This window comes from Netta rufina, assembly GCF_964035555.1.
Source record: "Netta rufina genome assembly, chromosome: 1".
Classification (NCBI taxonomy): Eukaryota; Metazoa; Chordata; class Aves; order Anseriformes; family Anatidae; genus Netta; species Netta rufina.
The window spans coordinates 44,173,965-44,196,956 of record NC_140123.1 but is presented as its reverse complement, the minus strand read 5'-3'; the positions used below and the strand labels follow the sequence as shown (position 1 = coordinate 44,196,956).

General features: G+C 37.2%; 1 protein-coding gene across 9 annotated transcripts in view; it reads right to left on the bottom strand.

Moving 5' to 3' along the window:
- Positions 1–10,234: 10,234 nt before the first annotated feature.
- LMO7 (LIM domain 7) overlaps positions 10,235–22,992 on the bottom strand; it is a 72,598-nt gene continuing 59,840 nt past the window's right edge. For all 9 annotated transcript variants that reach the window (XM_084283456.1, XM_084283461.1, XM_084283459.1 and 6 more), the window contains 8 exons: positions 22,052–22,117; positions 21,675–21,740; positions 19,759–19,811; positions 17,827–18,046; positions 16,645–16,917; positions 15,170–15,278; positions 13,354–13,456; positions 10,235–10,955 (listed from right to left, as the gene is read on the bottom strand). In XM_084283456.1, the coding sequence (XP_084139582.1) occupies positions 10,933–10,955; positions 13,354–13,456; positions 15,170–15,278; positions 16,645–16,917; positions 17,827–18,046; positions 19,759–19,811; positions 21,675–21,740; positions 22,052–22,117 (913 nt within the window). In that variant the 3' untranslated portion in view covers positions 10,235–10,932. The remainder of the gene's footprint in view (positions 10,956–13,353; positions 13,457–15,169; positions 15,279–16,644; positions 16,918–17,826; positions 18,047–19,758; positions 19,812–21,674; positions 21,741–22,051; positions 22,118–22,992) is intronic.

The window sequence follows — 22,992 nt, the reverse complement described above, 5'->3', positions numbered from 1 at the left end:
ACCTTTTGCTAGGCCTCACAAATACAGAAGAAACAGAAAGAAATCATGCATGGAGCATTTTGAATGTTTAAAAAAATAATGTGAGAGTCATATTGTCTGCCCTATATGCCATCTCTATGTATTACAATGACCACTAAAGATCTATAACAATTTGCATTTTGAATATAATTGAAAACAGTTAGTTTGCTCCTGTTCAAATTATTTAGATTCTAAATGTATGCATAGGAAATACAGTTGATGTGTGTCTGAATTCAAGCTAAGCTCAAAATAAAACTTAGTCTTAACAAATTAGACTGATGATAGGAAATAAAATAGAAATTGGTATGTTCACCTAATTAAATATTATACATAACTATGTATAATAGTGCAGTTACTCCAATAAAGTTCCTCAGCATAAAGAGGCAAAAAGTATAGCATCATTTTAAATAAAAGTCTTTAAATGCTTTCAGCAAATCTATTTAAATGGCATTTATGGAAAAGAGCATGACCTTTTATTAAATAGTCTTAATGTGTTTAGCCTGAGTAGATAAGATTCATGTTGGTTGACAAGATTTTTAAGGCAGAGGAAAAGGTGAAAGAAAGGTAATTATGGCGTACCTTGGCCAGTCCTTAACTAAACTAAAAAGAAGGAATCAGCTGTAATTCTCAAACATAACAAGAGCTGAAGCCAACCCAAAGCAGAACAAAGATTTTAGCTTTTTAGGACTTATTCCTTTTCCTTTCTTCTCCACTCCCTCCATTTGACTTAAATATTGACTAAAGAATGTATATATAACTCTTTAATAGGTCTGCAGAGCCAAAGACATTGCCTCATGTGGCACAAGAAAAGCAAGTTCAAGCCATTAAAGAGCTTGAATATGAAACCTCAGAGAAAATCTGTCATCTAGAATAGAAAGTGTCAATTAAAGACAGTCTAAAGCCAACATCGTTTTTGAGAAGCATGGAAAAACTACCCAGCATTGTTCAGATAAATTCTCCAAAATTTAGCTCTAGTGCCAGTGAATCAACTACTTCTGTTGCTGAGTCCTAACTAAATTCTTTAGGGAAAGGCCACTAGAAATTGTCTCCTTGATTGAAATACAACATGAGGGTTTTATGCCAGACTAAAAAAAGAGTAATAATAAATCAATCCTATTATACCCTATTTTGATGCAAATAGTTTTTCGACCAGTAACCAAAAAAACATACTTCTATCACATAGTCCTTCAGCAGAGTGAGTTTTTCACTAGATTGGTTATAACTTCTTAGAAAGAGGAATTAAATTCATCTGCCAAAGCATGCCAAAAATCCTTTTGTATCATATCATTATCCTTTAAGTTCTAATTTTTTGTTTAACCATCAAATGTAGAGCTCAGTGTATGATAAGAGAAAACAGTTTTAGTAACTGACCAGTGAAGTTGAAAGCTGTCTTTCTATACCCTGGGTAGATGCTTTTACTGCTATGAGATGCCTTCATTCAAATTCCTGCAGTTAGATATAGTGCTTAACACACCCATCACAGTATCATTTAAAAATACAAGGGTTCATATAGCTCCCCATACCTGTGCTCTTCTTGGAGATGGGATACAAGGAATGAATATCTCCCCTGCACAACAGTTCATGTTGTACTTCCATTACTTTAAACTTACACTGTTTCTGTAGTACCTGATTTAGACAGACAAGAGGTCAAACACAGTGCTCCCTTGGAATCTCCAACAGCAGATATGGTTTCTGCTGAAAATGCAACTTTCATTTCATGGCAGCAGACATACAGACACACAGCTCTGATGGAAATCAGGAAACTCCAAAACTACTTCTAATTTATGAAACCTACTACTTGACTTAATTACAAGGTCAATGGAGAAGATCCCTTTAACAAAAGAAGAAACCTGATCCCTAGGTAAATGTGTAAAGTGCAAAGCTGAAGGAAAGAAATAATTAATTATGTTCCAACTCACACACGGATTAGTTGCCAAAAGGATGTCACACCTTCTGCCAGCAACACAACTGTCAGTAGATAATCACTGAGCCAGCCTGACGGTTCAGTAGGGAAGTGAGGAGACTGTCACATTTTGCTCTCCAGTGTGGCTGTGAGAACCCCAAGTCTTTCTGCTTGCCAAACAAAATGCTACAGTTAATTACTGACTTTACAGAGAGGGACTGATAGATGCTGAACATTAGTTTTCTTCTTGTTTCAGCTGTAAGGAATATAAAATCTGACTTTAGTGTTGGAATGTGAGCATGGAGAAGATAAAAACAGCAGCTACAGCATGGGAATGCATCCAATCCTCTTGGCCAGAACCAACAGTGAATAAAATGCACTGAAAAGTGTGGTTCTGTTCAGAAAAGTGACTATGTAAACAAAACAAATGCTGTCCACTGCAACCCATAGGGCAAAACCCCTGCTGGCAGAAAGAAGAGTCTGTGGTCCGATGGTGGAGGAAGCAGGACAGAAGAATTTACTTGCCATCTATCTGCTCTGACAGTTATCTGCCCAGTCTTCTGTCAAAAAGCTGGTAGGTGAAAGCCATTTCTGCCTATTATGGCTTATAAGTGTTGAATCGCATCCTGGGGTTCAGGATTTCAATTTCTGGGCAGAAAAAAAGAAACAAACAGTACTCCTCGTCTGGACCAAAACAATAGAGAGGGCAGGAGACTGGAGTCCAAAAACTTTCTTGCGCTGCTGGAAATGCTATATTGCAGTGCAATTTCTCCATCCTCACAGCAAGTGCCCTCCTCATAGAGAATATCAAAGAGAAAAAACTTTAGAGCTTTGCTGAACTTAGATCTAAGATTAAATACAGACATTTATCATTCTACTAAGCATCCTCTTCACAGCTTTGTTGTTTGAGTACTAAAGCTTATTAACAGCCGATGGATGCTACAAATATAGGTAAAAATATTTAAAGTTCTTATATGGAAATTAATATTGAGTACAGATACACAGATCTGTTACAAACATCTAATAAGAAACATTGGAAAATACTGCCCGCAGTCTCCTTTTAAAAGTAGTGGGGGATCACAAACACATTGCTCAAAGTCCAGTACCAGCAAATTGTCTGAGATTCATTTTATTAGTTAAGAAAGAATTCAACCTTGACATTTCTTTTAGTGAAGCAATCATCTGTCAAGAACTCTTCACACACTATTAGCTGAAGAAATGTCACCAGAAGTTAATTTTTTATTGAACTATACAGTCTGATCTCATTTTCTTGCTTTAAGGAGAAAAAAAAAAAAGAAAAAAAAAAAAGAAAAAAAGAAAAAAAAAGTCATCTGGTTGATAAAAAATACCATTTAATTAGCTTGAAATCAGTGGTTTCAAGAATAAAACAAAGAATATTTATAATCTGACAAAATAGATGTGAATTCAATGTCTTCATAGAATCACAGAGTATTTATTTTATCACTCTCAAATCTCTAGCTACCCTCTCAGGTTTCCATAAAAATTAAAAATATATAAATATATAATAAAAAAGAAAGTACACTTGTACAAGGCCTCTACAGCATCTATACAAATTTTTTAAAGGAGAGATGAGATCTACAAGGTAGTTTTAATTTCATCAGCACCAAGCATATATTCCCAGCTGAGGAAAACCAGGACAGTTCTGCTTACATCAATAGAGCTATTTTTTCTAATACTGACCAGCAACGTAGCCTTTAGTATTTAGCTCAGTCAAGGTTATCACTTCACAGTCTTGCTAATGAGCCTTGCTGATCTGAGTCATATTCCTGGTCTAACTTGCCAGTAATGAAGAAAATCTTCAGTGATTCAGGCTCCCCTTTCACGCAAGTCACTGGAGTTCACTGAACAGCTGAACATATCCGGCACCAGTGGGCTGCATGGGTAATTTTTTTTTTCTCAGGCAAGAGAATGGCAGTGCTATTCCAATGAGACCATTCTGTCATGGGAAGTAACAGATGGGGAGATGGCTCCCAGGCTCACTTCTATTGAGTGCTCTGCTTAAAACCAACCAGGCTCTGTGGGAATTGAAGAGTTGCAATCCGCATGCATGAGAACGGCATTATAAATGCATCTATTACGCATCTTAGCATGAGGCCTGATTGGAAGATAAATATATTTGCTGAGCAATATAAGCGCTATTGTCACCCTGAGAGAAAAAAAAAAAAAAAAAAGAAAAGAAAATAAAAAAAAATAAACAACAACAACAACAAAACAATAAACAGTGAAGCAAGACTGATGAAAGAAAAAATACACTCCTGATTTTCATAGTCAAAGTAAGTGTATATATATATATATATATATACACATAGTACTGAGGGAGAGAAAACTTGAAATCATGAGGTTTGCAAGTGTTATATGAAGTATGAACCATCATGGGCAACAGAAAACCCCAGAGAATGCTAAGTCTGCCAGTCAAAAACAGGAACATCCAAAACATCCAATTATCCCAGTAGGAAAGGGCAAAGAAGTGATTTGCCACTTTTTTTTTTTTACTTGCTGACATCCAAAACTACTAGTATGCATTCAAATCATTGATAGAAATGCATTCTTATTAGTAGCATGAATTCTGCATGAAATATTCTGACTAGCATATCTTGTGACTGCCATTCTGCAACATATTGTGTTGGCTGGCTGTGGTTCATTAACAAGCAATAGCTGTGGCCAGCTAAAGGCTGTTCATTTACCAACTTGCTCCATTGCAATTAGTGAGACTTTTTCTAACTGTTTTGGGATTCTGTTCTGATTTATGCAGACAGAATTACACTGGTACTAGCACTGGCATTAGTAATGAGGTGCGGCATATAAACTGTATGTCTCGTAGATGCAATAGGTATGCAATAGGTTACCTCAGTAGGAATGAAGGCTACTTAAAATGAAGGATCATACGCAAGTAAAACTAATGTTTCTTTGCAAGACTCTTGCTTACATGAGCATTAAAAGACAGAAATTGTTATCTTTCCAGAGCTAGATTTTCTTGAATGTCTGCAAGTTGGACCCCTCCTATTAATACCTGCCAAACATAGCAAGAACAAATTGTATTTTTGCAGCTGACACTTCATGCTGAGGGAAAAAAAAAAAAATTTGATCTTGCCTTCTTGTCAACTGAGACATAGCATGGGAATCTCTTCCCTAAAACAAGAAAATTAGCAGAACCACACAGGAAATCTGGCATGAGCATTCTCACAAAGATAATTCAATGTCTTACTTATTGCACTCGAAGATTTATGCAGCGTAATTCCTTTCTGGAGATAAGCTCTTACTTCAAATCTATGCAGAAGAAATTATTCTAGAGCTTCTGAATTTGTAATGCTTTTAAATATTACTTCCCCTCTGTGCTACATGTTTCCTGAGAGAGTTTTGAATTGCAAGTCATTGAGTGAGGCTGAAAGTATCCACAGTGTCATCCTACAGAAGTTATCTTGCATTTTCTCACTGATGTGAGCAAAAAATATTTATGTGCTAGTATAAGAAATAAAACTGTGAAAAACAGGGATTATATTACAGTCAAACATACAATCTAGGAGAGAAAGTGAAGGGAAAAAAAAAAAAAAGTTAACCCAGTGCTAGGACTCTAACCAAGTAAAATGAATGAAACTAAAATTACAATAAGCTAGAAAGCTCATTAAAATCAAATAGCTTACAAAAAAAAAATTATATATATATATATATATATATATATATATATATAACAGTGCTAATTAACCACTGGAACAATTTACTTTGACATGTGGAAGATTTTCCATCATTTGCATTCTTTAGATCTACACAGGGCTTCTGGCCAGCAAAGAACACTGCTGTTCAAACAGAAGTTGTGTTCAATACAGGAATTATTGGGTAATAGGTTATGGTCTTTGTAGTGACATAGTCAGATAAAATGACTACAATAGCCTCATCTGACCTTGAACTCCGAATTTCCATCCCAGAAGAGCCTCATGAAATTGATGCACCAATAAATGGCACATCTGGTTGACTGCTTGGGGGCAAAAGAAAATTCCAGTACAAGCAATCTTAAGCACTTGCTTTAGCACAGCTACTTGCAGAAGGCCATTTAAGACAGCGTGCTGTGCTGACCACAAGCCTTCTCTCAGTAAATTCTGTTTATATGTTGTTGAATAAGAGTATGAACCATCAACTCAACAGTCCAAGCTTTTTCTTTCTTCCTTCCCCCTTCTATTAATAAGAGAATGTGTGTACACAAATCTTTGTACTTTTTATTAAATGCTTCAGTTCTTGTACATTGTTATCTGTTAAAGCAAACCCATAAAAGTCAACAATGTATCTCTCTTGAGTGTTTATTGTCTTCAGCAGCTGCTTAATTGGCAAGTTTGTTTCCAGTAGGTTGAATGAATTATAAAAATTCTTCAGCTTTAATAAACTGATACCCTACTGATCACCCTAGAATATTCCTTTTGTGAGTGAATGTTCTACATTATCCTCCTACGTTGTTTCACGTAGATGCCACTAGCTCCTGAGAACCATGCAGTTAAAATGAAAACGTTGAAGAGCTTTCAGCATGGAGCTGCTTTTTCATGTAATTATGCCTGCTGTTAATAGCCTTCCATTAAAGCCATAGCACAGGTTTTTGCTAAATCACTGCAAATGATTGGTTGAAATTTAAAATACCACAATGAGCGTACCAGTTTTCACATTGAGCTCAAATTGCCAGATTTCAAACCTTTTTTTGCCTCTACAAGTGACAGGGTGGGCAATATTACAACAGCTATTACTTAAGGGAAGCACTGAACTTATCAATTTGAAGCTATGAAAATCTTCCTCAGGGCTCACCTGGGAGGTGCTTTCCTGAAAATGACACAGCTCTGCCTATTGCTGGTGGTGTCAGTGTGAGCTCCAAATTCAGACAACAGGATCTAATAAATGGCTAGCTGCATAAATCCAGACACTAACCAGCATCCCCTGCAGTGCTCCAGCTTGTCTGAAGAGGTGAATGCCTAGGTAATTGAGCTTGGAAATTTTTTTAAGGAAAACTGCTGTCAGTAAAGGAAAAAAAAAAAAAAAAAAAAAAAAAAAGCTTTAAAGAAATCCCAGTAAAGCTAGCATATGCATTACCTTGAAATTACAGAATCACAGAACCGTAGTGGTTGGAAGGGACCTCGAAAGATCATCGGGTCCAACCCCCCTGCCAAAGCAGGTTCCTCAGAGCAGGCTGCCCAGGTAGGCATCCAGACAGGCCTTGAATATCTCCAGAGGAGACTCCACAGCCTCCCTAGGCAGCCTGTTCCAATGCTCCGTCACCCTCACCGTGAAGAAGTTCTTTCGCATGTCAGTGCAGAACTTCCTGTGCTCTAACTTGCAGCCATTGCCCCTTGTCCTATTCCCACAAACCACTGAGAAGAGGTTGGCTACATCCTTCTGTCCCTCACCCCTCAGATATTTATATACACTGAGGAGATCCCCTCTAAGTCTTCTCTTCTCCAGGCTGAACAGACCCAGGTCTCTCAGCCTTTCTTCATAGGGAAGATGCTCCAGGCCCCGTGTCATCTTTGTGGCCCTCTGCTGGACTCTTTCCAGGAGATCCCTGTCTTTCTTGTACCGGGGAGCCCAGAACTGGACACAGTACTCCAGGTGAGGCCTGACCAGGGCAGAGTAGAGGGGGAGGATCACCTCCCTTGACCTGCTGGCCACACTCCTTTTAATGCATGCCAGGATCCCATTAGCCTTCTTGGCCACAAGGGCACAGTGCTGGTTCATGGTCAACCTGTCATCCACCAGGACCCCCAGGTCCTTCTCCTCAGAGCTCCTCTCCTGCAGGTCATCCCCCAGCCTGTACTGATACTTTGGGTAAAAAAATAAATTTGGGTAAATTCATTCAGGGATTCCTGATTTGTTTGTTCTTATATATTGGAGAAATCCCACAGCAGCTTCTCACTGAGAGTTACAGAAAGCATTTTCATTTTTTGAAGTTACGTTTTATTAAACGTTGTCCTATGCTAGAACCATCAGCAGCAGACCACTCACCTCCAAAGCCACATTCAAATGACTGCAATTAAATAGTTTGTAATCTGTGAGCCTAAAGGTAGGACAGATTAAGGATTAAGCTGAAACAGAGTTCCTCATGTATTTTGCAGAGAATTCAGTCAACATTAAGGCAGGCAAACACAGGCATGTAAAAATGCAAGTGTGTACATGTGAGCTGGGATCCAGACTCATGCTAAAGTCAATGAACAGAGCTAAGCAGGCCACCCTACAGTGGACACCTATTCACTGGTCCATGGAATCACACTTGCTCTACTGCCTGTACTCACTTCTCACTTGAGTTTGATTCAGTTGCTTGCTCATAAATCCCTGCTGCTTCTTCAGATGCTCTAAAGCATCCCACAAGACCTTCAGCAGCAATTGCAAAAACATCTCTAAAGTCTTGCACCACATCCCCAGCCCCTGGCTGATGTCCTAAACAACTTGACAACATCCCAAGTAGTAATAGACAACAGAGTGTAAAACTGAGTTTAGACTTAACCTGCCACCATCACCTTAGATTTTAATGGGAGTACAGAGGCCTAGCTCACCTGTAGATACCTGCATTCACATACATGCACTTAAGGGTTTTAACCTTAAACGGAACATCTGAAGCTGATGAAAGAAAAGAGAAATGACTGGTTCTTCTTCCTCCCTTTAACAGCACCTAAAATAATAGGAAACCAACAAAATACATGGAAATGCTCCACTGGGAATCATCTAGATTATTTTTCTCCATAGGAATTGTTCTCTTCCTTCCTACTTGGTACTGGTTAAGTAGCAGTTAATTTACCAACCGGCAGACAAAATCAAATGAGACTGCTCAGATTCAAGTGTATATAACTCCTCCAAAATGCAAAGCTTGGGTCTTTTTCCTAACCTCAGAGAGTTTTCTTTACAACTCTCAATACATTGCAAATTTCATGTCATTTATTAAAAAGTGTCCTTATAAAAAAAAAAAAAAAATCTTGTTGCAACTGCAACATGTTCTTGTAGTGAAAGAATCCCATTATCCAAGAATTTTGAGCAACAGCCTTGAAATGATCTGATTTTGATCCCTCAGCTTTCTTGACCTTCTTGATGACCTTTTGTGCGATCAAGAACTTCTCCATGTCAGACGCTAATATATACATAATGTCAGATATAGCATTTCAGAAAGGTGCCTGGACTGTCCACAAGATTAAAACCACAGACAAGGCTCTTTGTTGTGCAAGCTGCATTTACACACTGCCATCTTGTGTTGCTAGTTTATAATTGTTTTTTGCTGACCAGAGCACACTACACTCCAAATACTTTGAGTATCAAAACACATAGAAACAACATTCATAACAAGTTTTCATGCCTCCTCCCCTCTATGGGAAGGAGAAGGTGAAGGAGTTTTCTTTGCTCATATTTGCTAACTTGAATTAGCAAAAAGCAGGTTTGAAGGAGCCCAGTTAAACTATGCCTTTAGCAAGGATGAGAAACAGCTTCAAATGAGGAAGAGTTTCAATTTTAGCTTTATGACACTCACTAAATCTGAAATTCTACTCTTTTTTCTTTTTTTTTTTTATTTTTGCTCATGACCAAAGAGAAAACAACTTAGAACAAGCGAATTAAATTTATTATTTTTCAAATATTTTGTGGAAAAATGAAATCACACAGAAATAATTGACATCATTTATGGAAAGCCAGGCTGGCTCAGAGTGCATCACTCCAGGCTGCAGACCAGCAGTTGGGCAGCTCTAGAGGTATCACAAAGTGCAGTTTTCTGAGTTTTCTTCTTTCCCTCCATTCTTCATCCTGTAGGCATTTCTGTGCCCAAGTGATTCCAGGGGACAATGCAGCATGACAAGGCTCAAGATCTAAAAGGTGGTTTGGCCATCCCTGACTCTTCCCACAGCTTTACTGCATAATACAATGTTGGGAGAGGGGAAATTAAGGGTAAGTTAAGATAAATATTTTGATGCATTGGAGGGTAGAGAAGCTAGCCCATGACAAAGATTTTTCTTTCAGTTTCTTTCTGAGAAATTTTGGGCAACTTCCACTTCACCTGATTGTCCTGCTTCAGTGATGAGCATACAGGGCAGAGAATCAGTCTCACCACTTATATTAAAGGCTGGGGGGGGGGGGGGAGGAATTTGACAGGAGAAATACATATAAAATTTGAAGTCTGTGAGTGAAAAGAAAAAAGCAAGAACTACTGTTCTTACACATTTTTATGGTGACATTTTAACCCTTTCATAGAAAAAGGTTTTCCCAGGACCAGAATTCAAGTTATATTTCAGCAAATCACCTTAACAACACATTTTGCTAGAGTGAAATAGAAGAGACTTCTAATAAATGCAACATCAGAAATTTTATTTACAAATATACTGTAATTCAACAACCATTCTCCATCTAGTTTGTGGAGGAAAAAGTGATAGTTACATTTTTCAAATAGGAAAAGAGAACTCTTTCCATTGAATGGATTCCACAGAATATTATGCCATCACCACTGAGCAAACAGATTATTCTTTGTATTGAAGTTTCAGAAAGCACATAATTTTAGAAACCAGCGTATGGAAAGCAGACACATTTGTGTGCATTTAAACGCAGCTTCGTATTAACCCAGAGAATTCACTCTCAGTATATGTCAAAAATAAAGACAGCAATTGCAAATATATATTTATATTAACTATTTCTCTAATGCTCACTTCGAGAGCTTAGAAACAAAATACCCTCTTCATATACCATTGGAAAGTCAACTAGTTGATTATAAGCCTCAAAAATATATTGAAAATATACTTATTCTCCCTTGTGCTCTCTGTACTTGAAGCTGTAAAAGCATCTTCCCCAGATATTTCCTTACTGCAATTACTTTATCATAAATAAAAATACAGTTGTATGAGGAATATAATGCATTGCTATGAAGACTAGACAAGCAAGAGTTACTCTTAGAAAAAACACACACACACAATATATATATTTATAGATCTACATCAGCAGCAATCACCTCTTCTTTTATCTGCAACAGTGGTTTCATATCTAGGTTTGCTTCACATGGAGGTTGGTTGTCCAGCTGTTAAGAGAAAAAACTGTAATTAAATTCTAGCTATTGAAGAATCTTCACGACAAAAAATAAAATTTTCACTTAAAAGATTGACAGACAATGGTGTTACCAGTATCTATGAAATTTGGAACAAAACGTAAGGCATACATTTTGAGTCTACAAAGTCAAATGTAATAAGCAATAAAAACTTGGGTTTAATTCAACTACAGCACTGCAAATATTTCAGGCCAAGTAGTTTTCCACAGAACATGCACCTTACCAAGTTCTTAGGAATTGTTTTTAGTATCAACACAAATAGAGGGTCACTGTTTTTCTGAATTTAACCTTCAATAAATCGGATTAGGATTTGCTAAATAACTATAGCAATATATATTAAAACCAAGAAAAGGTTATCCTCTCTCTCTCTACACATATTTGAGGGAACCTGCCAATACACCAGTGTTTCACTATAATGTTATAAGTTTAAAACAAAATCAACATTAAAATGTGCAGAAATATTTGACTGTAAAATTACATTGTGAATATTAATAATCCTACAGTTTATCAAACATTTTAGCCAATATGTTCACATTCCAAACTACCGAATTATCAGAGTGATGTGAAATGTTAACTGCAAACAAAAGTTATCTGCATTACAGACCACTGCTGCATTGTCAGTATATATTTTCATTGTAGTAATCACATAGCTAGTTTTTGTATTGGTCAAATCACTAGTTTCAATATTTCATTTCCTACCCACAAGCTCCTAACAAGCTCTTATGTTATGAGGTGCCCACTGACCCAAGAAGATGCAGTCTGAAGGGAAGGGTATACAACCACTGAAGGGTATACAACCACTTATCGGAGATTAATTTTGCTTCTGAAAGGCTACTCACTGTCATGACTTTATTGGCTATAATGTCAGAGAGATTAAATAGTGCTTCATCCATGATAAAGTTTTGGGTTAGTTCCATCCCTGAATACTGTCTTTGTCGGGGAATAATAAACTTCTTTTTTTTCAGTTCCAAACTCATACAGAAATTTTGCACCCAAAAGAAAACATAAAGCTAAAAAAACATGAGCAGGCTCCAGATTGAATTGCTCACATACTTTGGTGCTTTAATTAGGAACACAGTCACTTCAGCGCAGTCTCAAACTCAACAAGGAGATATAATCTCCAAACAGGCAATCTCCAATAATCTCTAACATTTGGAGAGATTTGAGCCAGTGCTCTGGATCATCTCCAGAGGGAAGGGGAGGGATTTTCTTCCTCCTTCCACTGATTGCAGAGGTGTCCCTGCACCTAACATTAGCCTCTGTGAATACACTGTTAGCATCAAGTAGAGATGAGGGGTTTTCTGCTTGTTTTTAGCTAGGGCTAAAAACAATCATTTCAATGGTGCAGTCAGCTTTTCCTCCCCATGGAAGCCAAAAGAGCCTGAAAACAGCAAAAGCATCAGATGCAGAGCTTCTCTTTTTTTTTCTGAGCTGGGCTTCTCAGCCAGCAGATGCTAAAGTCCTGCTCATGTGTAGTAGCATGAGTATCCTGTTCCCTTCACTGCCTTCTGGACCACAATTAGAAAAACGTGCTGGGCTCATGTAAAAACATGCATGCTTCCCAGTAAATCGTTCAGAAATCCTTTTCCCTTAACTGAATTCTATCATTCTAGAGAATTCCATATTTGCTACATAAAGCTATATAAAACTATGATTTCTCAAAATTCGGAGGTTGTCTACTATCATGTATGACAGCAGAAAAAAAAAAAAAAAAAAAAAAAAAACACTACTATTCAAATCCTTAACATCATGCTCCATAAATCAGAATTCTGCAAACTATAATAAAGGAAAAAAGTTATACTGCACCTTTTAATTAAGATCTGTAAGTAAATCAATTCCTGCTGAACTTGTACCTAAACGAATAACCAATCACAGACCTATAATTCAAATAATGATAGCATGCAAAAAGAAAGAAGCATTTCTGCCACCTGCACAAGATAAATTAATATCTTTCCACTTTTGGTTAGGACTGAACTAAACACATATTTAGATTACTTTAAAAAAAAAATGTAGACAGATTCTCAAAAAAAGACTTCTTTGTTATCAATAGAAGTTGTTTGCTGCCTAGGCAACTTCTCAATACCACCTTCTCAGATCTATGAAGAAAACAGGACGACTACACTGCGTTGTCTGTTTGAAGCCATTTAATAACAAGGTGGTAAAACCATCTACCAGCAAGTTAAAAGTTAAGAATGACTACACCCTACAAAAGACAGGAACAGACAAATCAGACCTTTCTAAACCTTTTCACTAACACAGCAACTTGAAGCAAAACATGAAAGCTATCAACTGTCTCAGTTGTACAAACAGTTGAAGTTTTACAGCACAAAGAAGAATTACAGTCATGCACACTGCAACTGGATTGCCTTACTTTTAAATCTGATATAGCAGTCGTTGCAGAAGAGTTTGTTGTTTCGGATCCTGACTTCAGCTCCAGAGTGGGATCCCCCAAGGTCGCATCCACAGGCAACACACTGTATGATAGATCAGTAGTTAGCAACTCCTTACAAAATACTAAAAAAAAAGGAAATGTTTCTCAAAAGCAGCTTGAATTAAGCCCAACAAAGCTTGAACCACAAACCCATAACCACTAGAAGCAAATGTATAATGATTAGTAGATCAAAATGCAACCAACCCTGAGAAAGTATTTTTAAGGTGATGACTGGACAACGAATAGCAGAGAGACACCAACTAAGCAAACATAGACCAGATGCTATTTAGAGATTAGTTCATTAAATCTAATTTGAACTTCAGTTTCTCTGAAAACTAAAGTTGGCTCAACAAGGAAGAATTTGTTGTCTGGCAACAGCAATTTTGGCACCGAACACCTGGGTGTGCTACTTGCAGATTTCCATGTGGCAATACGTGTGCTGGGTTCCTCAACCCTTTGGCAGTCAAAGTAGCATACACTTGCGTCCTACACACTTCACTAGCTTTGCATCATAGTAACAAATCTGTGGGAAGAGGGGCCAATTTCACTTTTCTTGAACGCATGAATAAATGGCTTGATAACTTTCATACCAGCAGTAAACAATTTAACTATGCTGGCTGAACACATCTTTGCTATGGATATGAACCACCTCTGGAAGGACAGGAACTCAGATCATAACACTATCCTTAACAAATTTATGAGAAGTAACTGACTTTCTACACATAACTTGCCTGCTTAAATGAGAAATGAATCTTCTGGATGGCAGGTTTTTCCAACGTTTATGAAAGATTGAACAAATCTTAAGATCATGAAACTTGAACAAAAATATTTCCAATTGCCTTAAGTAGGTTAGGGCCTACAGGTGGACCCCCTTACACAGAGGACATGTTCTGCAGCAAGGGAGTAAAAATCAGCCTCTGTGGATTACTGTCTGGGTGGGCAGGACAGGAAAGAGCTTTGAGTCAATCCCTTGTAATATTCTGATAATTTGAGCTGGGCACAGAGGGAAACTGAATGAGACACAGAGGAGTCTTTGCTAAAGCCATGGAAGATGCAAGGTATGATGGCACCTCCAAAGCCAAGTCTAATTCCTCATCTAGTCCTATGTCAGGGAAAGTAAGAGTGCTTTTACATCTTTTGCAGGAAGGTTTTTATTATTATTATTTTTCCCCCAGTCTGCATTTACCCCACGCTGACTGGAAATCTTGCAACTGCGTCTCAGTGCTGAAAATGAGCTTAATATACCTAGCTACTAACCACGGCTGATTAGTTTAAAACCTGGTTTGGTGCTTGGTTGTATCTTGCCAGTTTGAACACTGACAACATACCTTTGCCTGGAAAGCACCGCATGAACACTGCTAGGATTAGTTTAGCAGTGACAGGTCATCTTAGATGCTGCAATTGCCAGGGTCCAAGCTGAGATATTTTAAAAGGATCTGATTTCTCTAGGAAAGGAGGCTCAAGCACCTTCTGATTCTTTTGCTGCTAATTCAAAGAACTATGATCTCACAGTCAGTGTGTCCATCTACTTGTTGAATTCTTACTTCTTAGCTCTAACATTTATGAAATCGTCCTAGAGTTGAGTGCTAAATGCCTGCAGATAGGACTGCCTCATGGAAATCTGCAGATACCACGCTGTCAGAGTAGAAGGCGAAGCAAGTGATTTTAGTAGAGCCCCTGTGAGCATAACATTGAGTAGCCATGCGTGCTTCTGATTAGTTCCTGTTCCTTCACGATGATACTTCCCAACTCTCACCTTAAAGCAATGTAAATGATAACAAAGACCAAGAGACTCAATGATCATGGCTGCTCCTTTGCCCAGAACGTTATTACAGTATGAACAGATTTTCTTCCCACTGACTGACCTAGATACAGAATGAAAATCCTTATAACCAGCTTGAAAATGTCTAAAAAGGCAAAGAAAAGTTAAATAATTTTTGAGATTAAAACCAAGAACGTACTGGTAAAAAGTGGACTACTAGGCTTGAGGAAAATAAACTGAAAAGGAGTATTATTTGCAGTAGATCTGAGATCTAGGAAAAGCTGAAGTGTTATAATTTAGATCAAAGTTACATAGGAACAAATGAAGAATTTTTTGTCACATTCTTGGGAGAGATTTCATTGTATACAGTACCTCCTACAATAAACTTAAAAGTATATTGTTAGGATTGAAGAGCAAAAACACACGGGTTTTGTGCTCCTGCCTTATTTACAAGGAATTATCCTGAAAACTAAGTTTTAGCAAGCACCCCTGCCAAGTTCCACCATCTGCACCTTGTTAGGTAACAGGTTAGTCCTGGACATACAATATTACATTAACTCTTTGAACATACACCATATGGAGTTCAATTTCCTTAGATCTACCAAGATGTTAACAAATCAGAGAATGGAAGTGGGAACAAGATAAGCAAACGTTTAAGAAGGTCGTTTTCTTACATTATAAGGAATGTAAGAACCTAGCTTCAAAAAAAATGTTCAATTTATCAAAAAGTGTCTGAGAATGTAAGAGCTAGTGAAGAAGTGTTTACAGTGCTGTTATATATAATGCATGTAATTGTGTGTGTGAGATCCTCTCCACTCTTATCTAGAGGTATTTTTAAAATGTTTCAAGTTCATAAAACAGCAGACTTATCTATCCTACCACAACTGAATTCCAGATTGTTTCAAAACATTTTGCAGTTCCTGCTTTCTCCTCCTAGATTAAAAACAACATCCTACTATGTAATTCTCCAGGGTCATGGGTTATGAGCATTCCTGAGTGCTCCTTGAGATGATATTGACCACATGCCAGGAAAGGGGGAGGAGAGATGAAGGTGAGGGCCATAAAGTGTCAGTTTGAGGAATCTTTTGTTAAAACAAACCTACGGAAATAAATATCAGAAGTGCCAACTGGAGTAGGCTTTTACTAAGCATTTTGGTAACCAACATACAGCTTGGAGATGGAGAAATTTATTATTCCAGTGTGTTTTTTTTTTTTTATTTAAAAAAAAAAAAAAAACTTATGTCAAGCACTGATGACAAACCTGGGAAATTTTCTGAATGTCTGGAGCAGAGAGGTAATACCCGCCCTCATTTCCACTATTCTATCCAGCCAGAAAAACATGGGTACTTTTCAGACTTGTTCATTAACGTTACTGGTGAGACCACTGCTGTAGACCACCATATCTACACAGTCCACTCTTCAGTGAGGTCCAACGTCTCTATCTTCCCAGCAGAAGGGCACCCACTCACCTGCTGCGTGTCTGTGACCCTGTCTGGGGAGCAGAGACGGGAGACTGAACTCGGGGGGCAGGCTGGGACACAGATGGGGCCCTCACAGAGGAGGCCAGAGGAGGTGCTTTGGCAGAGGAAGGAGTGCACATGTAGGCTCGGTTTGAAGTAGACACCGGGCGACTGAGATCTTGACTAGAGGACAGAGATGAAGTGGAGGCAGACTGGTTTAACCATGAACGGTGTCTCCATGAGCTTGTTCTTGGAGAATCAAGGTTGTCCAACGACTCTCCTCTGTAACACAGGTACATGTACAAATATAAATGGTAGCACACCTGAACCAAAACGGCTACATTCTGAGTTCAAAAGACAAAAGAATTATCCTAGCATATTATCCTAGCATATTTTATTCTAGGATTTTCTAGCATGAATATACTTGTATGTTTAGAATATTGCTCAAGATGATCAGACCAATTTAAAAATATCTGAGCTGCAAATTATCCTTTGTGTCCAGTCCTAGTCTCATGGGAAAGAAAGCAGGAGAGCTGAAGGAGAGGCTTGCACTTAATGACTGCAGAATAACAGCAAAACACCCTTCACTGATGTCTTATCAGGGTAAACTATGTCAGAATTTGTTGCACAGCAACATACTTCAGATAGTGTGTGGGGTTTTTTTTTGTTTTGTTTTTATTTTTTCTCTCTAAGGGATACCAGATCAGAAATAACAATCCACCCAGGCTGCACAGCAACATGGTCTATGAACAAGGTGTTGGCCCAATAGCCAAACACTCTCCTGACTGATAATTTAGCTATTTCCTAAGTGACAAGCCCAGTACTCATGCATTACTTAAAGCAAGAAGTGAACTCAACACTTTCTGATACACTACTTCTATGTAAAAGAGGTACACTCTTTAACTATAGTTATTTCCACACTGAATTGTCCTACTGAAATTCTTAAACACATCTGTTAGAGCTATTGATTTCCATTGTGTTATTTGCAGGTCACATCCACATTCTTTTCAGAGATTTAATCTCATCTAGAGAACCTAGAATACCACTGCCACCACTACCTGTGTTGCTATTCAGTTTACCTTCAATCATTTTACATGATGGATTTGTTTCAGTGCTCTGTAATACAAGCTGAAGTTTAGACTAACCAAACATATCGGAGGAGACACAAACAACTTTTGACATGGTTCCTACCTCCTCATACTATTGCCGTATAAACTAATAGGCTCCTTATGTACACTGGAACTACGCTGCCTAATCCAGCTGCTGTCCGTGTGTAGAGATGTTCTCTTTCTCATTTCCTGAAGGATTTGTTGTCTCTCTAACTCTGCCGCAGACAGGTTGTGCTCCTTCTGAGACCCCTTCTGCAGGTCCCCCGTGTTCCAAGACCTCTCCGAATGCTTGCCCTGAGTACCTGTTCAGACAACATTCAGGCACAAATACAGTTAATGAGCATCTAGTACTCTTAAGTATAACTCCAGAAGCAGACATTCATCTCCACATTTACAAGCTACTTTAGTTCCTTTTTATGGTTGGGTTTCATATTGCTAGCATCAAACTTGTCAATATCCCACTATTATTGCAAGATGTTTTACTCATATTTCCATTAATAAGTTAAACATATAGAAGGGAATATTGAATTATCCAAAAATGATTATTATTTTTTTTGCCTCTAGTAAAAATATATAAACATTTGTGTACATATGTATTTAAATGGAATAATTTATTCTATTTCCACAAGACTTCCTCCAACACAAACTGAAGCACACAAAATATGTGAATGGTGGAATACTTTCAGCATCCATAAGTTGTCTCTGTTTTCAGGAATTCTTTCTCTACTCACACTAAACACATTAACCTCATATTACAAAAAGGTATACATTTATGCACGTGTGTATACGTATATATAAAAATTAACTAAAAACATTAACAGAATGTTTCTCTAATACATAGACACTGTGGTAACTAACCAGTGGAAATGAGATTATGCTGTACTACCTCTTTTGATCCTTGTTTGAATTTTTGAAAGGGGAAACCTTTCTCCAATCTTCATTGACAGATAACATTTTTTTCTTTATTTTCTAAACCCAGTAACTATTCTTTATAGTAAGACTATTTAATCAAGAAAATCACTCAGCAATAAGTCGCTTCAATTTAAATTTCAGTCTTTTTAAATACTACTCTGACTACAGATATGCTTTTGATTTTACTACTACAGATTGCCATTATAAAATAGTGTGTATTCTTTCATTAGCTTCAATGACTGTGCTTTATGTGTGAAAGCAACGTTGTCAATTTGCAATATTCTTTAATGCAATACAACAGCCTGACAGAGTTCAAGAAGCGTTTAGACAACCCTCTCAGGAGACGGACTTGATGATCCTTGTGGATATCTTCCAACTCGGGATATTATAATTTCTATGACTTACTTTTGATTACTATGATTGACTATGATGACTATATTATTATGATTACTTTTTCTAACTACATTTTAGACACAGGAATAGCTTTCAGGAATTTTCAAGTGTAATATATTTAAGACAGTCTTCCTCCCCCTGCCATACACTTTTCTCTGAAAACAAACAAAAACCCATTAACATAACTGAAGGACAACTCAAGAAAGGTAGCAGTGAACTGCAGTCCAGGAAGCTGCAGGGCCACTGTGACAGTATCAAGAGTTAACTTCCACCTGTGTTATCCCCATCCTAACATAAGCTAAAACCAGCAAACAATTGTGTTAAAAACATTATCAGCTTGGTATATGCAGCTTTTGTTTTTTTTAATTGACTAAGTCAACACATCAAGAATGCAAAGGTTTTCAATAATATATCTACATGATGGGTTTCATCTACATTTTCAGATGCCAAACTTTTAGATGACTAAGATCCCTTTGTAATTAGTGCTACTTTAAGACAGCAGTTAATCATACACAGTCAACAGATAAGCCTAGGACAAATGAATTTCCTCTTTATGTTGGAACTTCATTAAGTCGTGCCATCATATAAATTTGAATTTACGGTGTAACTATGAAAAAGCACCTTGAAAATTATTTTTCATAGGATAACTACTCCTGATACACCTCTTTAAAAATGTATTTAAAAATAATGGAAATTAAAAAGTATTTACCATTTCTGTTTGCAGTGAATTCATTCAATTCTGAAGTTGACTTGGATTTATTCCTAAAAACATAGAAAATATTAATTTCACTACCTCAAGCAGGAGACTTCATCATGGACAAAGATTTTTGCAAAGTCATTGCAGACTACAGCCACCTTTTCCAACATCCCTTTAATCAAAAATGTACAAAAACACAACAGGGTATTATATTGTAAAAAATGTATTGCGAAACATAGGTTGCCATACATTAAAAGCTGAAGTTATGCATCAAAAGTTCCCAGTGCTTCAGCTATAAGGGACTGATCATTGTACTTGCTTAAATCAACCCCCACCCCCAGCAGCTCCCCCCTACACCCCTCAGAAAAAACATAAAAACAAAGTCACTTCCCTGTGGAAGCTTACAGAAAAAAGTACAATCAAGGAGCAGTAACTTTCAAAGCAGGTTTATAAATGATTTAGATTCATAAGTAACTTGAAACATACTCCAGTAACATCACCAAGCTAAATACCTTCTCAAACACTGCATGCAGACTATTCATAGGAAATTTATTATTCACTGATTATACCCAGCAGCATATTTTTTTAATCAGTTTTGGCCAAGAAATGCCATTCACTATACAGGAAGGCAAACAGCAAAAACCTGTGTTACTGACACTACATAGCAGGAGCTTCAGCCATACCTCTGTGCTGTATTATTAGTCTCAAGTAATAAGAGCCATTTTCTTATTTTAAAATGCTTCAGAAAGGGACAGAAGTATTTTCCTGGGACACAACTCAAAGCTGTTACAACAGTATGTCTATGAGTGTAACACTGGATGCATAAAAATGTGCTGAGGGAGTTTTGTCCTTTGTGTACAGATACAGGATGCATAAACCAATTACAAACTTCTTGCTCCCCCACGTTCTGATTATTTGCCCTATTTTATTCCTTAAGAATATGCAACAATTGCACATTTGGTCATATTGAACAGGAGCTCCAAAAAGTGGGTCAACCTGGTCTGAGATGCTTTTAAGCACTTGAGTGTTCTCTTCATACATGTATGCAAGAGGTAACTACCTAGTGCAGGTACCTTCTGAAGTTAGATTTAGATCTTCCAGATAACTTATTTATTATAGTTGTTCCCTGTGAATGTTGGGGTTCCTCTTAAGATACAAAGGCATGCTCACTCAATTGTAAGACCTGACTAAATACACAGCAGAAATCTTTCATTACTGTGAGATGCTATCTAAGACAAAGGCTTAATACAAAGGCTCTGGATTTATATCTGGATACAAATGCTCAGCTTTTTTTTTCTTTGCCTTTTTTTTTTTTTTGTTTAAACCACAGCCCAATAACTAAAAAGGACACTATTTAAAAAGTCCAGTGGATTTGTACCAGCTAGTACATTCTATTGAAAAAAGAAAAACCCACATACAACAACAAAAATCCCCCAAGCTAACCAACAAGCAAAACAAAATGCAAAGTTGCTAAGGTAAGAGAGTATAACTTAACAGGTGGCACATTACTATCTTCCTGATAAATACGCTGCTGCTGTCACTTCCCTCCCTGTTTGCTCTCTCTTAAATTTCACAATCTTCGTTGAGATGACTGCACCTTAGTTTGTACAGCACACTGTGACACAACCACAGGATTGTTTTCCAGCCAGATAAGTCTAGTACCACCCACATATTTACTTCCTTATAGTTCTGCTTCTCCCAGTAAAATCCTACTGACTGACTAACTGTTGTTTACAGCACAGCATATAATTTGCCAAAAGTTTGGCTACTTGTTTTCTCAATACAAAAAGAAGACATAAAAAAACCTGCAAAACACAGCAGTGATGCATGGTATACGCTTAGCTGGCTGAAGCTAATTGGAAGTTTCAAGACTTTCTGACACAGAAACAGTAATATTACCATATATACCAAAATCCAGTATCACATACCTGTCAGACAATAACTGACCAGGATGCTCCTCAATGATTTTGGAAGTTTCATAACGTTCATAATGCCTATTAAAAAAAAAAAAAAAAAGATTACCTTTATATACAGAGAAAAAAATAGAACTCTATTTCCTGCCAAAAATATTCAAAGCAGATCCTTGAGAAAAAAACAAAACCATACATACACAAAGATCTAAAAAGGTTTAATTTTATCAGTCCAAAACAATGTAAAAAAGAAGCCCAAAATAAACGTTGTTAGAAAAACAGCCTGAAATTACTTTTTGTAAGTGACAAGGATTCTAAACTTCAACATGCCTAAATAGTTGACAATTAATTGCTGAAGATGTTTCAACCTATCTACTGATTCAATTTCTTCTTACCTCTCAATAAAAGGGTGGCCAGGTCGGTCCTCTATTGTTTTAGATCCTTCATAATGCTCATGATGTCTAGAGGCAACAAAAATTAAAAAAAAGGTAGTAAACACACAAAAAAAATCTAGAAATTGAACAAGCAGTAAATATGCATACAGAAAAAAAAAAAGTAATTTCAGAAGTTGGTCAAACAAATACATGAGAGAGAATAAAAAAGACCAAGACTTTCTAAGACACTGGAAAAATTACAAAGACCAATATACAACAGTGATCTCATCCATTACAAAGCCAGGAGATAGCTTTGTCAAAACACAGGAGTTCTTCAGAAGTTAGATGCATATTGTAGCAAATTTCATGGGTGCCATCTGTAATCCATAGAGAGAAACACTCACTAACTTCTACAAACAAAGCTCTTCCAGTTGCCTGTCCCCAGCCTTAGCACTCTGCCATCAGCTGAGCTAATCCAGCTCTTTTTAGTAAATATTGTGCCTTCATATGTGTTTATAGAGCATTTCAGATTTCAAGCCAAATCTTGGGATATCATTGTAAAACAAACATTTAACAATAGCTACTTTAAATTCCAGTTTGAACTTTACTAAACAACATCCTTGTTTAGCAAAACACATCCTTTTGCAGCAACCTCAAGCAATTGCATCCTCTGAGACTAAAGCATATATCAGATATTTAGATATGCAGATATTACAGCAGCCTAATAAGTTACTGAACAATGTCCTATTACCTTGCAACTGGGGAAAGCTAAAACTACAGAGAAACCCTGGTTCAGCTGCCAAGAACCTGTTTAGCCATTGTAACAACTGTGCCTCTGCTTTGCTCAGCAGGGATCTGAAGCAGCAATAATTCTCTGTGAGCTGAAGTAACTACAGATCTCACAGCCTTCCCTGCAAATATATGCAATTTCATAATCATATTTTCTTCTCTTAAGATTTAAC